This window comes from Mustela erminea, chromosome 5, assembly GCF_009829155.1.
Source record: "Mustela erminea isolate mMusErm1 chromosome 5, mMusErm1.Pri, whole genome shotgun sequence".
NCBI classification, from domain to species: Eukaryota; Metazoa; Chordata; class Mammalia; order Carnivora; family Mustelidae; genus Mustela; species Mustela erminea.
In genome coordinates this window covers 99,489,452-99,505,272 of record NC_045618.1, presented here as the reverse complement: position 1 = coordinate 99,505,272, position 15,821 = coordinate 99,489,452, and the positions used below count along the sequence as shown (strand labels likewise).

The 15,821-nt window shown below is 38.9% G+C and overlaps 1 protein-coding gene across 1 annotated transcript in view; it reads left to right on the top strand.

Annotated features, from left to right (window-relative positions):
* Positions 1-864: 864 nt before the first annotated feature.
* Positions 865-15,821, top strand: part of SAV1 (salvador family WW domain containing protein 1) — a 31,421-nt gene continuing 16,464 nt past the window's right edge. The window contains exons 1-2 of the mRNA XM_032344189.1: positions 865-983; positions 3,771-4,214. Coding sequence (XP_032200080.1) covers positions 890-983; positions 3,771-4,214 — 538 coding nt within the window. The 5' untranslated portion in view covers positions 865-889. The remainder of the gene's footprint in view (positions 984-3,770; positions 4,215-15,821) is intronic.

Below are 15,821 nucleotides of genomic sequence, written 5' to 3'. Positions count from 1 at the left end.
TACGTATTTAATTTGTACCGGACAGATTAATGTTTTCAAGAAAAAGAAGCATCTTGAGTTATTTGTCTCCGCACTAGCCTGCGGGTTGTGGTCCTTCACTCTGCTCGCATTCTGCGTTATCAGGGACCTGAGTTTACCAGTCCAAGAAACTCCGGGAGGGACGGCCTCACTCAAGGAATGACGACGGGAACGCTTCTCCGGGGGGGCGTCGTCCGCTCCCTCAAGGTCCCAGGGAAACATCTGTGGGTAGAAGGGGCTCCACTACCAGAGCGCGCGACGGCCTCCCGCACTTAGTCGGGCCGACTTGGCCCATCGTCCTCCCCCGACCACCAAGACGCGCTTCTCCTCCGAGGAGACAGAGCGGCCGGCCCGTTAGCTGACAGCGCCGCCCGGCGACCCGCAGCCCTAGCCGCGCCCCGGAGCTGGAGTGGGGGAGGGGCGGCGGCGGCGCTCGCGCAGCGTCGAGTTTCCCAGAATTCCCAGCGGTCGCGGGGAAAGTTTACGGGACGTAGGCGGCGGCGGCGGCGGCGGCAGCGGCGGTAGCGGTTACTAGGTGGCCCTCGGCGGACCATGGCCCTGGCCGGGCGTTTCTGGCCTCAGCTCACGGAGTTCTCCGGCAGCATCGCGGAGCGAGTATCTTTCCGGGAAGGAACTGACAAGCGACTGAGCTGTGGCCGGCGCGCTTAGCGCCCCGAACATGCAGCAGTCCCTGCGGGCGACCCCGGGCTGCGGAGAGGAGGAGGCGGCGGCGGCGGCGGCGGCGGCGGCGGCGGCGGCTCGGGAGGGAAGGAGGCGGCGGCGCCGGCGGAGGTGGCGGCGGGGCCGGCCGGCGCCCTTTGCGGAGCCCTAAAGAGGCTGCTTAACGCGGCCTGGGGCCTCGTCGACAAGGATGCTGTCCCGAAAGAAAACCAAAAACGAAGTGTCCAAGCCCGCCGAGGTGCAGGGCAAGTACGTGAAGAAAGAGACGTCGCCTCTGCTCCGGAGTGAGTGTCGGGCGGGGCGTACCCACACCTGGCCCGAGCGGCTGCGGGGAGCCTGGCGGGCGCGCGACGCGGCTCCCCGCGGCTTTTCTTTCCTGTTGGTCTCTGTGAAATACTGTTTTCTAAGAGTGTATTGTGCCCGAAGTGGTGGTCATTGTTTGAAAGCCGACGAAGCGTAAGAAACTTAAGAGTAGTCCTTCCCCCGTGGGCCTCCCTGAAAATAACAAACTTTCCCGTTCTCCTTGCCCCGGGGCGGAGTGTTGTTTCATTTTGAGTACTAGAAGAGGTTCTTTCGGAAACTCTTCAATTGCTGATTCCCTGATGCTACAAGAGGTGGAAGTGATCTGACTGGGGCCCACTTCTTCCTCTTCTAGATACTTAGAGATACGCCTTGTGTTTGCAAACATTTCGGGTGTCACCCGTCCGTGCAGGAAGTTGTGCGAACTCGGGTAGAATTCCTTAGCCCTTTCGCTGATGATTGTAGACGTGAGGAGGTGGTGACAGTTGACCGTCCCTTTTGTGGCCGCTCTCCAAAGCCTCATCAACAGTCTCAGATCTTAGAAAAGCGAAAATCATGTGTGTTTGGGCGTTTAAGTGAGAATTGCTTCAAATACCACCTTCCTTCCCGGACTACCCCTCCCCCCCCAAAAAAAGGCGAAGTACGCAAAAATTTCTATCGTACTTCAGGAGAAATTGCCAAAAAAGTTTTTTTTTTTTTTTTAACTTTAATAGTTTCTCGCTGCCTCCCCGCCACACTTTTCAGTTTAAGCATTTGACTCTGCTTTCTCAGCTGAATCTTTGAATTTTTAATTCTTGCTTGTGTGTTTAGAACATTTGTGAGGTAAGGAACTAATATTTAGATGTTCGTACTGCATAGCGGGCACTTTGTGTAAGTGCCCTTCTTGGAAGCTCCTACAAACCTTGTGACTTAAGCATTACTTCATTCTGTAATTGGGAAAGCTGTTCATAGAGGTTCCTAGTAATTACCCAGGATCACACAGAAAGGTGTTAAGAGCATGTTTTTTAAATAATAACTGCATCATCAGCCTTAGAGATTTATCCTTGTATTTTCAGTGCTTTCTTATAGAACAACAAGATAGATCAGTGGGTACATCAGTAATTAGCATATTAATTTTTATTTTTTAAGTTTATTTACGTAATCTCTACACCCAGTGTGGGACTCGAACTCATGACCCTGAGATCAGTAGCCCCTCATTCTTCCCACTGAACCAGCCAGGCACCCCCTGAAAGTTGATTTCTTTTTTTAAAAGATTTATTTATTTATTTGGGAGAGAGAGAGAGAGCCTGAGCAAGGGGGAGGGGTGGCGGGAGAGGGAGAGCAACAGACTCTGCTGAGTGCTGAACAGAGACTTGATCTCAGCACTCCGAGATCAGGACTGAACTCAGGAGTGAGAGGCTTAACTGACTGAGCCACTCAGGTGCCCCCTGAGAATTGATTTTTTTTATACCTTTTTTTATAAGCTTATTTTTCACATATGCTCTTAGGTTTTCAGCTAAATTTATGATAGCTTGCAGTTTGCTGCAAATAAACTTTATTAAACATTACTTAAAATCATGAAATATGTTAGCTATATATATATTTTTTTAAAGATTTATTTATTTATTTATTTGAGACAGGGAGAGAGTGAGTGCCAGTGAGCTCATGTTGGGGCAGAGGCAGAGGGAGGGGGGAGAGAGAATCTCAAGCCGACTCCCTGGTGAGCACAGAGCCCATGGTGGGGCTTGATCTCACAGCCTGTGAGATCATGACCTGAGCCAAAATCAAGAGTCCCATGCTTAACTGACTGAGCCACCCGGGCACCCCATGTAAGTCATACTTCACAGCAAATTTATTTCTTATTATTCTTATTAATAAATTTGTTCTTATTAATTCCTGTCTCATTAGCTTTTGAACCTTATTAATATCAGTGCTATCTAGTATTGTGTACTTAATAAATGAATAAAAGTTTCCAAATCTAATTTTTTTCAGGTTACGAAGTTATTTGCTTTGTAACCTGGCATGTCTAAGCCACTTAAGTTCTGTATTCAGAAGTACTATATCCTGAAGGCCATTGTTCCACTGTTATCTTCTGTTTTGAATTATAATTACTTGTTCTTAAGGGAGTGGTAGTTTCAGGTTTGGCATATTTTGAACTGATTGAACATTTATGTACCTCTTTGAAATGAGATTTTTTTATTTTTTAATTTTCATACCTAAGCTTTTTTACTTTCCAGCATTTGATTATGTACTGGTATTACATAATTCTGAGGGGAAGTCAGATTATTTTAAAGTCTTTTTAAAGGAATCCACTTTTACATGTTAGGGAATAGCATTATGTTCTATTTTATATTTTAAATTGTGTTTGCTTGTAAAAGGATTTTTGGGAATTTTGAAAATGAAGTGAAATCAGCAAAAAAAAAATCTTAATTTTGTTAGGTTGTTTCTTATTTTTACACATTTATTCATGAGTATTTCATTAACCATAATTAAGCTTACTGACATTTCATCATGTTATATATAGTTTTATGCAGAATACGTTTGATTCTGACTGAGTTTACACATACCACGTTCGTGCAAATTATAAAATCATTTGCATGGGAAGGTATTAATTAGCCTTAATTCTAAAATACCCAGGTACTATCATAAATTAGAATTTTAAATTGTGTTTGCTCAAGTCCATTGAAATTTTGCATTGGGGGGGTAATAGATATAAATGAACAACTTTTGAAAAAGGTAATTATTACTTACCGAAGTGGTTATTTTACTCTTTGTTTTTTATTTTATTGTAGATCTCATGCCTTCATTTATTCGGCATGGTCCAACAATTCCAAGACGAACTGATATCTGTCTGCCAGATTCAAGTCCTAATGCCTTTTCAGCTTCTGGAGATGGAATAGTTTCAAGAAACCAGAGTTTTCTTAGGACTCCAATTCAAAGAACACCTCATGAAATAATGAGAAGAGAAAGCAACAGATTGTCTGCACCTTCTTATCTTGCCCGGAGTCTAGCAGATGTCCCTAGGGAGTATGGCTCTTCTCAGTCATTTTTAACAGAAGTTAATTTTGCTGTTGAAAATGGAGACTCTGGTTCCCGATATTATTATTCAGATAATTATTTTGATGGTCAGAGAAGGCGCCCACTTGGAGATCGTGCACATGAAGACTATAGATATTATGAATACAACCATGATCTCTTCCAAAGAATGCCACAGAATCAGGGGAGACATGCTTCAGGTAACTTAAAATTACAAATCCTACATTAGTTTAGATTTATTAACAATTAAAAAGGTGCTTTTTTTCTGGATTTTCTTGGGAACCACGCACACACTCCCAGGAAAATACTTTTCCATTTTGCCGGTTTTGCTAAGCCAGCTTACAAATAATTAGTAATCTATGTTGAGTGAAAGAATTTTGTTCCCATTTATTTTATTAACTCATTTTATAAAAATTTAGTATGCACCCAAAGATTATCTAGACTGTTAACCTTGAAAACCCAGAGAATTTAATGTCTACAGTTGGATTGAATCTAGGTTTAGTTTTGGTAAGATGGGAAGGTTAGGGTTTCAAAGAACCTGGACTTATACCAGAGAAAGGAAAGGTGGATAGGAAGAATTGGGCGTGGCAAAAAACACCATGGGGCGACTGCTTCATTCCTCAGCTACAGCCTACACTTTCTCTTAACAAAACTGTTTGCCTAGGTCAATAATTATTTCCCAGGTTTGTCAAAAAGACTCAAATGGAAGTCTGTCCTTTTGTTCTTTTAGTAATAAAAATATTAGCCATATAATTTTATTATTTATATTTTATTTTTTCTTAAAGATTTTATTTATTTATTTGACACAGATCACAAGTAGGCAGAGAGGCAGGCAGAGAGAGAGAGAGGAGGAAGCAGACTCCCCACTGAGCAGAGAGCCCAATGCGGGGCTCCATCCTAGGACCCTAGGATCAGGACCCTGGGATCAGACCCGAGCCAAAGGCAGAGGCCTCAACCCACTGAGCCACCCAGGCACCCTTGGCCATATGATTTTTAAAAATCTGTTTGCCATATTTGCTAACTTGGGAATACTTGTACAAGGAGCAGAAGAGACAGGAGAAATGGACAGTTCTACTTTATTCCCAGAGTATTGGATTACACTAGATAAACTGAAGCAAGCTGAAACTTAAACTTTTTTATCTAATTGTTTTTTTCCTGGTTAAGTTGTAGACTTTAAATCTTGGTAGGATAAGAATAAATACACTTTACTTTTTAACCCATGAAACTTAAAACAAGGTGCCTTAAAAACAGTTTGGAGGAGTGTCTGGGTTGCTCAAAGTGTTTTGGCTTGGGTCAGGATCTCAGGGTCAGGAGATGAAGCCCAGCATCAGGCTCCATGCTGGCTGTGGAGCCTGCTTAACTTTCTCTTTTTCTCCCTCCCTCCCCTCCCTCTCTCAAAACAACAACAAACAAACAAACAGTTTGGAGCAGGAGTGTAGAAAACATTCATTTAGTATTTTGGGTGGGTAGGGGGCAGAAGAAGAGGGAGAGAGAATCTTAAGTAGGCTCCATGTCCATCGTGTCCTGACCTAGGGCTTAACTGACTGAGCCACCGAAGTGCCCCCTTATTCATTTAGTATTAATCATTTATGTGTTTAGCATTTTCTCTGACATTTTTGGCGTCTGCTTTCTGGTATCTTGTTTGGGGAACAAAACCAATAGATGCACAGTAATCACAGAACACTGTTATTGACAGTAAGTGCAATAGGGAGTCAGAGGAGAGATCAGGGTAGGCTGGAATATTTAAGAATGATTCGTGAAAGAGGTAGGACTTGCTTTGAGCTTGGACTTTAGATTAATGGGGCAGAGAAAAGGCATTTAAATGAGGAATTTGGAATAGGCCAATGAAAACAGAGTGAACGTGTAAATCGAAGGAACTATGTAGTTCTACTAATATGAAGAAAGAAGATATGAGGTAGAATGGAGATTTGTGGTCCAGCAACAATCTGAAGAATTTAAACAGTTTGGAGTCAAACAGAAGCCATTGCAGATTTCAAAGACAAGTCATTTTATGAAGGCAGTATTTAAAGATTATTGGTTGTACTCAGGATAGATTGCTAGAGAAAAGATGACTTTTCGGGTACCAGTGGTATTGGAGAGGAAAGGAGAAAATGAAAATTATGGAGAAGTAAATCAGAAGTTTGGAAAATTGAGGAATAATGGAGAATAGTTGGTAAAAGCATCTTATTTTATGAAAGCTGACATTGGAATCTCTTTGGGTCATAAAAGAGGAAAGGTTTTCTAGGCATAGAGAAATGAGCATGGATGAGTGTCCCCTTTTTTTTTTTTTTTAACTTTTTTTTTCCCTTAAGTAATCTTTACGGAGTGGGGCTCGAACTCATAATGCTGAGATCAAGAGTCACATGCTCCACGGACTGAGCCAGCCAGGCACCCCAGAGCCTTTTTGTTTTTAAAGAGTGTCTAGGTTAAGGGATTAAACAGTTGCATACTTTGGTATAGTGTTTATTTTGGCTATTTATAATATTAAGTAGTTTTAAACCTCAGAAATGATTTGTTAACCAACCAAAATAGTAAGTTTTTAAAAATCATTTTTTAGAGTAATAACTGCTTGCTGTAGAAAATTTGCAAAAAACAGAAAAGTTAAGGGAAAGTGCCCATCAGGCCAGAGATTCATCGTATATGTTATTTCCTTCATCTTTCTAATGGCATTTTTTTTTTGCATTGTTATTATACTCTGTACAGTTTTATATCCCTGCTTTTTACTTGAATGAGTTTCTTAATGTTATATGCTACTTATGAGTTCCATTGACTTAATAATCTTCCATTTGGTGCATTGGTGGTTATTATTTTAAATGCTTATGAGGACCCAACTCAGGCTGCAAACATTTAGAAAGAGAAGTGGGACACATCTGTATTGATGGGACTTGGCCTCAAATGGGAAATGAGAGATAAGGAAGAGAGAAGATTCAGATAGGATTAGCATAGACATTTGCCTGTGTAAATGGTTGACTAAGTGAATGAATCCAGAGATTTCAAGTCTGGAGTCTTCAGACAGTTTTGGTGGCTGACGAGTAGCAGGAATAAAAGATTAACACAGCTTACCATAAATACAGATTGTTCTTCACACTTAACTTTTATCATGTATATTTATATTTCAGGTATCACTGATAACTCATAACACTTTTCTTCTTAAATGAAAGTATGAGGAATTAATAATGCCAAGTTAAAATATTGTTTTAAAAATTCTGGTTCACAAAGTATCATTGAGGAAATACTGCTAGAACTGAATTCCTACCAATCCTCTCTTAGAGGCAGTCTGACACTTTTTATAAGTTTAGTGACAGACTTCAAAACTTTCCAATCATGAGTTAGGGATAAATAAAATACAAGTTAATTGGATACTTTTTCAAATTAAAAAGTCATTTTAAAGAAAGATTTGCATTTATTAGAGTGGTAATATGCTTGAGAAATTTCACTTAATAGAATTACATCAGAGCATAAGATTTAATGTTTTACCTTTTAGAAAAAACCAGTTCTTTGAAGGAATCCGTTAAATGTCAGGGAAGGATTAATAACCAATAACTAACCAAGCAGAAAAGCCTATCAGCTGTCTTTTCCAGAAGGAAAAAAATCTGAATATGAAACAATAGCTGGAAGTTTCTTGAATTCATCTTGAAAAAATTTGAAACTTACCATATTTTCAAGATTAATGCTGAAGAGAATTCAAGGAATTACAGGGAATGAGAAGGAGAAAGTAAATTTGTGGGAGGGTAAAGATGTGCCATAGATTTATTTTCACAACTTTTAAATTTTGATTATTGTTACTAAGGTAGTAAACATTAAGAATATATGAAAGAAAATAGTTTGGTTATGATTTAATGCAAGTGGTATATCCTGCCAGTTACTTAGACTAAGTTACTTAGTTACTAAGTTACTTAGACTAAGTAACTGGCAGGATATACCACTTGCATTAAATCATAACCAAACAGTTTATATGATATTTCAGGGGGTTTCAGGGCCTACCGAGTTTTAGGTTTAGCTGTGAAATCTGACCTTTAACATTTTGGCCAGTGTAATGGGCAAGCACCTACTCTATGTGCCAAAGGAAGGAATTTGGCTGTTAACAGGAAGTCTTCAGTTGGAATACTAAAGGCAGAATGAATTCCTTTGTTTTGCATTTGAGTAATTTAGTTCTATACAGTTTTAAGTAATGGACTTTTAAAACTTTTATTTTTAAAGATGACTAAAGAAATCAAGTTACCAAAATCAAGCTGAAAAGTGTCAGCCTTTACAAAAACATGGAAGTAATGTTTACTCCAGGAAATGCATAATTATTTAAGGAACTCAGAATCATTTTTGAGAAGGGGTTAATAATCTTTAGGGACACAACTTTATTTGTAATATTATTTTGCAGAGGAGAAGAAAAGGTAGATCTCTTTAGATCTCTTTATCAAGCGGGGCTCCGTAGCTCGGGTTAGAGCACTGGTCTCGTAGATCTCTTTATCAACATCTTAATTGTAACATGGGCTATAGTGTTTAGCATTTATTACCCTGAAGCTTGTGGACCTTCATTAGAGTTCCAGATCCCATTTTACCATTTTATTCTCTGTAACCACTACAGAATTAGTCAACCAGAATTTTTCAGCTTTATAGGCATAGGTTTCACAGATATCTGCCTGATTGTATGAGATTAAATTCTTCAGAGATATTTCTTGGTAGAAAGACAAAATAATACTTTATCGTTGTGTTTGGGAAATAATGTATTTAGTTATGCATGCCTTACTTTATATAAATGGAAGGTGTTTGTGCAGTTAATTCCTACAAATGGAAGTTATTTTGAACATTATGAATTCCACTCATTCTTTTCTGGAACTAATTGAAAAAATGAAAAACTAATTTTTTCCCTTGTATCTCAGAAACAGGTTCCTAAATTTTTCCACTGATTGAATTCAAAATTGGTGGCTTGTTTTTTTTTTTTTTTTTTTATTAGTGACAGTCATACTTTTCTTTGAAGAATTACAGTTGATCTTTGTTTGTTGATTACTTTGTTAGTAATAATTTTGTCACTTGTATACCAGTTCTATGATTCTGGAAATAATTTACTTGAATCTTTGCTTCCTCATTTATAAATTGATAGTGATAGTATCACCTATAGGGCTCTTTTGAATATGAAATAATACATTTGGAAAAGGGGCAGGTCAGAGGAGACACTCGTAACTGTTAGTGTTCATGCCTTTTATAAGAGCATTATGTGTTCTTCTCTGCTTTTTCTAGATTTGACATGTTTGGCTATTGAAATTTCAACTTTCTGGCTGAACTTAGAGCAGAGGTCTCATGTGTTAGAGCTTGATTGAGCTTTATTTTTCCTGTCTTCTAGACCTATTTTATTACTAGGTATGTTTTGTTTTAAATCTCACTTTTAGTTTTTTTGTATTGCACATCCTCCTCTCAATAGGTTTTATAAAATTATCCCAAATAGTCTAAAAAAATAAGTGTACATGGCACTTTCGGAAAGTGAAGGTGGAGTGTATCATGGAAAGGTTAGGAATCATGGTTTTACATGGCATTGGTAAAGCTGATGAACCTATTAAGAACTTTGAGGATATCTTTGTGCCCGTATCAAATTGTTGAGGTTTAATTCTGAAAAATAAGTTTCTACAGAGAGGTCTTTGTATTTCCTCTAAATACGAATTTCACATTTTGTCTTAGTTTAAATTTGGTGTTTGGTACCTAATACTGTTTAAATGGAGAGGTGTATGTGTTTCTAGATTTAGGCAAGTTCAGTATATGGAAGTTTGGACTTTCTAAGCAGATTAATAAAACCCACAACTTTAATAATATTTAATAATTAATAATTTAATAATCTTTAATAAAGTTTGTACCTTTTTATTTATTTTTTACTATAAGAGGTTTTTTTTTAAAGATTTTATTTATTTATTTGACAGAGATCACAGGTAGGCATAGAGACAGGCAGAGAGGGGATGGGGAAGCAGGCTCCCCACTGAGCAGAGAGCCCAATGCGGGCCTTGATTCCAGGACCCTGAGATCATGACCTGAGCTGAAGGCAGAGGCCTAACTCACTGAGCCACCCAGGCACCCAAGAGTTTTTATTTTTAAAAATGTTGTATTTAGAAATCTGTTTGTATATTTTTAGGGAGACCTCTGTTGGGCAAAATATTTATGGTTTTTATGAATAAGTCAGTACGAGTACAATGAATTGACTTTAACTTTTTAAAAAATTTCTATGTTATGGCCAGTAGTACAACATTTCTAATGATGGAAGTATGAGAAAATATAAAGCCATTGCATGCTTTAAAATGTGATTTTAAAGTTATTTGCTATGTACATATCTTTAGTACATTGGCTTATTTCTTTTTTGTTTAAACATTTTTTTTTTTTAAGTACAGAAATTGCTTAAGCTACACTTATTAAATAAGCCTTCAGTTGCAGTTTGACAGAAGCCAAGGTCAGTTTCACCAAAAGGCTTGTTAGCTTTGTTTTTCTATAGTTCCCATGTTTTAGAAGTATATGCCTTTCTTTTCAAACAATACTGTGATTGTGTTTATTTTCTTTCTTGCATTTTTCTTTTTGCTAAAATAGTTCGTAGATGCTGTTGTATACATTCTGCTGCATCAGTTCCAGAGACACATAATGACTAATTTCTCTTTTTGATCCTAAAATTGATGATGGGATCAGATATCAGCACAGTTCATTCATCATGAAGTTCTCCATTGGCCTTTTTACCTGTTGATTTGATAACCATTAATGATCATTGGCTAGATCCAGTATTTTATTAGGTGTTACAGAGGGTGATACTCTAATTTCTGTCATCTCTTCTCTATTAGTTGGACTTCTATAATGAAGAACTATCTCTCATCAATTATGTGGTTGCTATTCATATAAGAAAGGATAAATACTAAATCTTTCTCTTTATTACTAGTTTTTAAGATGACGAATTGGCACCCTAGCTACCTCCAAAGGTAAACAGTGGGTTTTTATTTTTAGTGTCTCTGAAGTCAAGAATGTTTTATTAACTCCAAGGTTTATTTGGATTTCGCCAGTTTTTTCATTAATGTCAGTTTTCTGTTCCAGGATCCAATCAGAGTACTACATTGCATGCAGTTGTCATTTCTCCTTAGTGTCCTTTGTCTATGACAGTTGCTTAGTCTTTTTTTTTTTTTAAGATTTTATTTATTCATCTGACAGTGCGATCACAAGCAGGCAGAGCAGCAGGCAGAGAGAGAGAGGGAAGCAGGCTCCCTGCTGAGCAGACCGCCCAACGCGGAGCTCTATCCCAGGACCCTGAAATCACGACCTGAGCTGAAGGCAGAGGCTTAACCCACTAACCTATGGACATAAACTAAATGAATCTTTGAATTTTGGTGTGATTAGTTATATACAGTTACTATTCTTATGTGAGAATAAAACAATGCAGCCAGGTTATTCTCCCTCCCGCCCTCCCCCAAATAGCATACAGTAAACTTAAGGTTTTTTTTTTAAGGTACAGGGTTCTATGAATTTTTTTAATTTTTTATTTTTTATAAACATATGTTTTTATCCCCAGGGGTACAGGTCTGTGAATCACCAGGTTTACACACTTCACAGCACTCACCAAAGCACATACCCTCCCCAATGTCCATAATCCCACCCCCTTCTCCCAAACCCCCTCCCCCCAGCAACCCTCAGTTTGTTTTGTGAGATTAAGAGTCACTTATGGGGCGCCTGGGTGGCTCAGTGGGTTAAGCCGCTGCCTTTGGCTCAGGTCATGATCTCAGGGTCCTGGGATCGAGTCCCGCATCGGGTTCTCTGCTCCGCTGGGAGCCTGCTTCTTCCTCTCTCTCTCTCTGCCTGCCTCTCTGCCTACTTGTGATCTCTCTGTGTCAAATGAATAAATAAAATCTTTAAAAAAAAAAAAAAAAAGAGTCACTTATGGTTTGTCTCCCTCCCAATCCCATCTTGTTTCATTTATTCTTCTCCTACCCACTTAAGCCCCCATGTTGCATCACCACTTCCTCATATCAGGGAGATCATATGATAGTTGTCTTTCTCTGCTTGACTTATTTCGCTAAGCATGATACGCTCTAGTTCCATCCATGTTGTCGCAAATGGCAAGATTTCATTTCTTTTGATGGCTGCATAGTATTCCATTGTGTATATATACCACATCTTCTTGATCCATTCATCTGTTGATGGACATCTAGGTTCTTTCCATAGTTTGGCTATTGTGGACATTGCTGCTATAAACATTCGGGTGCACGTGCTCCTTTGGATCACTACGTTTGTATCTTTAGGGTAAATACCCAATAGTGCAATTGCTGGGTCATAGGGCAGTTCTATTTTCAACATTTTGAGGAACCTCCATGCTGTTTTCCAGAGTGGCTGCACCAGCTTGCATTCCCACCAAGTGTAGGAGAGTTCCCCTTTCTCCGCATCCTCGCCAGCATCTGTCATTTCCTGACTTGTTTATTTTAGCCATTCTGACTGGTGTGAGGTGATATCTCATTGTGGTTTTGATTTGTATTTCCCTGATGCCGAGTGATATGGAGCACTTTTTCATGTGTCTGTTGGCCATCTGGATGTCTTCTTTGCAGAAATGTCTGTTCATGTCCTCTGCCCATTTCTTGATTGGATTATTTGTTCTTTGGGTGTTGAGTTTGCTAAGTTCTTTATAGATTCTGGACGCTAGTCCTTTATCTGATATGTCGTTTGCAAATATCTTCTCCCATTCTGTCAGTTGTCTTTTGATTTTGTTACCTGTTTCCTTTGCTGTGCAAAGCTTTTGATCTTGATGAAATCCCAATAATTCATTTTTGCCCTTGCTTCCCTTGCCTTTGGCGTTGTTCCTAGGAAGATATTGCTGCGGCTGAGGTCGAAGAGGTTGCTGCCTGTGTTCTCCTCAAGGATTTTGATGGATTCCTTTCGCACATTGAGGTCCTTCATCCATTTTGAGTCTATTTTTGTGTGTGGTGTAAGGAAATGGTCCAATTTCATTTTTCTGCATGTGGCTGTCCAATTTTCCCAGCACCATTTATTGAAGAGGCTGTCTTTTTTCCATTGGACATTCTTTCCTGCTTTGTCGAAGATTAGTTGACTGTAGAGTTGAGGGTCTATTTCTGGGCTCTCTATTCTGTTCCATTGATCTATGTGTCTGTTTTTGTGCCAGTACCATGCTGTCTTGATGATGACAGCTTTGTAATAGAGCTTGAAGTCCGGAATTGTGATGCCACCAACGTTGGCTTTCTTTTTCAATATCCCTTTGGCTATTCGAGGTCTTTTCTGGTTCCATATAAATTTTAGAATTATTTGTTCCATTTCTTTGAAAAAGATGGATGGTACTTTGATAGGAATTGCATTAAATGTGTAGATTGCTTTAGGTAGCATAGACATTTTCACAATATTTATTCTTCCAATCCAGGAGCATGGAACATTTTTCCATTTCTTTGTGTCTTCCTCAGTTTCTTTCATGAGTACTTTATAGTTTTCTGAGTATAGATTCTGTGCCTCTTTGGTTAGGTTTATTCCTAGGTATCTTATGGTTTTGGGTGCAATTGTAAATGGGATTGACTCCTTAATTTCTCTTTCTTCTGTCTTGCTGTTGGTGTAGAGAAATGCAACTGATTTCTGTGCATTGATTTTATATCCTGACACTTTACTGAATTCCTGTACAAGTTCTAGCAGTTTTGGAGTGGAGTCTTTTGGGTTTTCCACATATAGTATCATATCATCTGTGAAGAGTGATAATTTGACTTCTTCTTTGCCGATTTGGATGCCTTTAATTTCCTTTTGTTGTCTGATTGCTGAGGCTAGGACCTCTAGTACTATGTTGAATAGCAGTGGTGATAATGGACATCCCTGCCGTGTTCCTGACCTTAGCGGAAAAGCTTTCAGTTTTTCTCCATTGAGAATATTTGCGGTGGGTTTTTCATAGATGGCTTTGATGATATTGAGGTATGTGCCCTCTATCCCTACGCTTTGAAGAGTTTTGATCAGGAAGGGATGCTGTACTTTGTCAAATGCTTTTTCAGCATCTATTGAGAGTATCATATGGTTCTTGTTCTTTCTTTTATTGATGTGTTGTATCACATTGACTGATTTGCGGATGTTGAACCAACCTTGCAGCCCTGGAATAAATCCCACTTGGTCGTGGTGAATAATCCTTTTAATGTACTGTTGAATCCTATTGGCTAGTATTTTGGTGAGTATTTTCGCATCTGTGTTCATCAAGGATATTGGTCTATAACTCTCTTTTTTGATGGGATCCTTGTCTGGTTTTGGGATCAAGGTGATGCTGGCCTCAATAAAATGAGTTTGGAAGTTTTCCTTCCATTTCTATTTTTTGGAACAGTTTCAGGAGAATAGGAATTAGTTCTTCTTTAAATGTTTGGTAGAATTCCCCCGGGAAGCCGTCTGGCCCTGGGCTTTTGTTTGTTTGGAGATTTTTAATGACTGTTTCAATCTCCTTACTGGTTATGGGTCTGTTCAGGCTTTCTATTTCTTCCTCGGTCAGTTGTGGTAGTTTATATGTTTCTAGGAATGCATCCATTTCTTCCAGATTGTCAAATTTATTGGCGTAGAGTTGCTCATAGTATGTTCTTATAATAGTTTGTATTTCTTTGGTGTTAGTTGTGATCTCTCCTCTTTCATTCATGATTTTATTTATTTGGGTCCTTTCTCTTTTCTTTTTGGTAAGTCGGGCCAGGGGCTTATCAATTTTATTAATTCTTTCAAAGAACCAGCTCCTAGTTTCATTGATTTGTTCTATTGTTTTTTTGGTTTCTATTTCACTGATTTCTGCTCTGATCTTTATGATTTCTCTTCTCCTGCTGGGCTTAGGGTTTCTTTCTTGTTCTTTCTCCAGCTCCTTTAGGTGTAGGGTTAGGTTGTGTACCTGAGACCTTTCTTGTTTCTTGAGAAAGGCTTGAACCGCTATATATTTTCCTCTCAGGACTGCCTTTGTTGTGTCCCACAGATTTTGAACCGTTGTATTTTCATTATCATTTGTTTCCATGATTTTTTTCAATTCTTTAATTTCCCGGTTGACCCATTCATTCTTTAGAAGGATGCTGTTTAATCTCCATGTATTTGGGTTCTTTTCAAACTTCCTTTTGTGGTTGAGTTCTAGCTTTAGAGCATTGTGGTCTGAAAATATGCAGGGAATGATCCCAATCTTTTGATACCGGTTGAGTCCTGCTTTAGGACCGAGGATGTGATCTATTCTGGAGAATGTTCCATGTGCACTAGAGAAGAATGTGTATTCTGTTGCTTTGGGATGAAATGTTCTGAATATATCTGTGATGTCCATCTGGTCCAGTGTGTCGTTTAAGGCCTTTATTTCCTTGCTGATCTTTTGCTTGGGTGACCTGTCCATTTCAGTGAGGGGAGTGTTAAAGTCCCCTACTATTATTGTATTATTGTTTATGTGTTTCTTTGATTTTGTTATTAATTGGTTTATAGAGTTGGCTGCTCCCACGTTGGGGGCATAGATATTTAAAATTGTTAGATCTTCTTGTTGGACAGACCCTTTGAGTATGATATAGTGTCCTTCCTCATCTCTTATTATAGTCTTTGATCTGATATAAGGATTGCCACTCCTGCTTTCTTCTGATGTCCATTAGCATGGTAAATTCTTTCCCACCCCCTCACTTTAAATCTGGAGGTGTCTTCGGGCTTAAAATGAGTTTCTTGGAGGCAACATATAGATGGGTTTTGTTTTTTTATCCATTCTGATACCCTGTGTCTTTTGACAGGGGCATTTAGCCCATTAACATTCAGGGTAACTATTGAGAGATATGAATTTAGTGCCATTGTATTGCCTGTAAGGTGACTGTTACTGTATATGGTCTCTG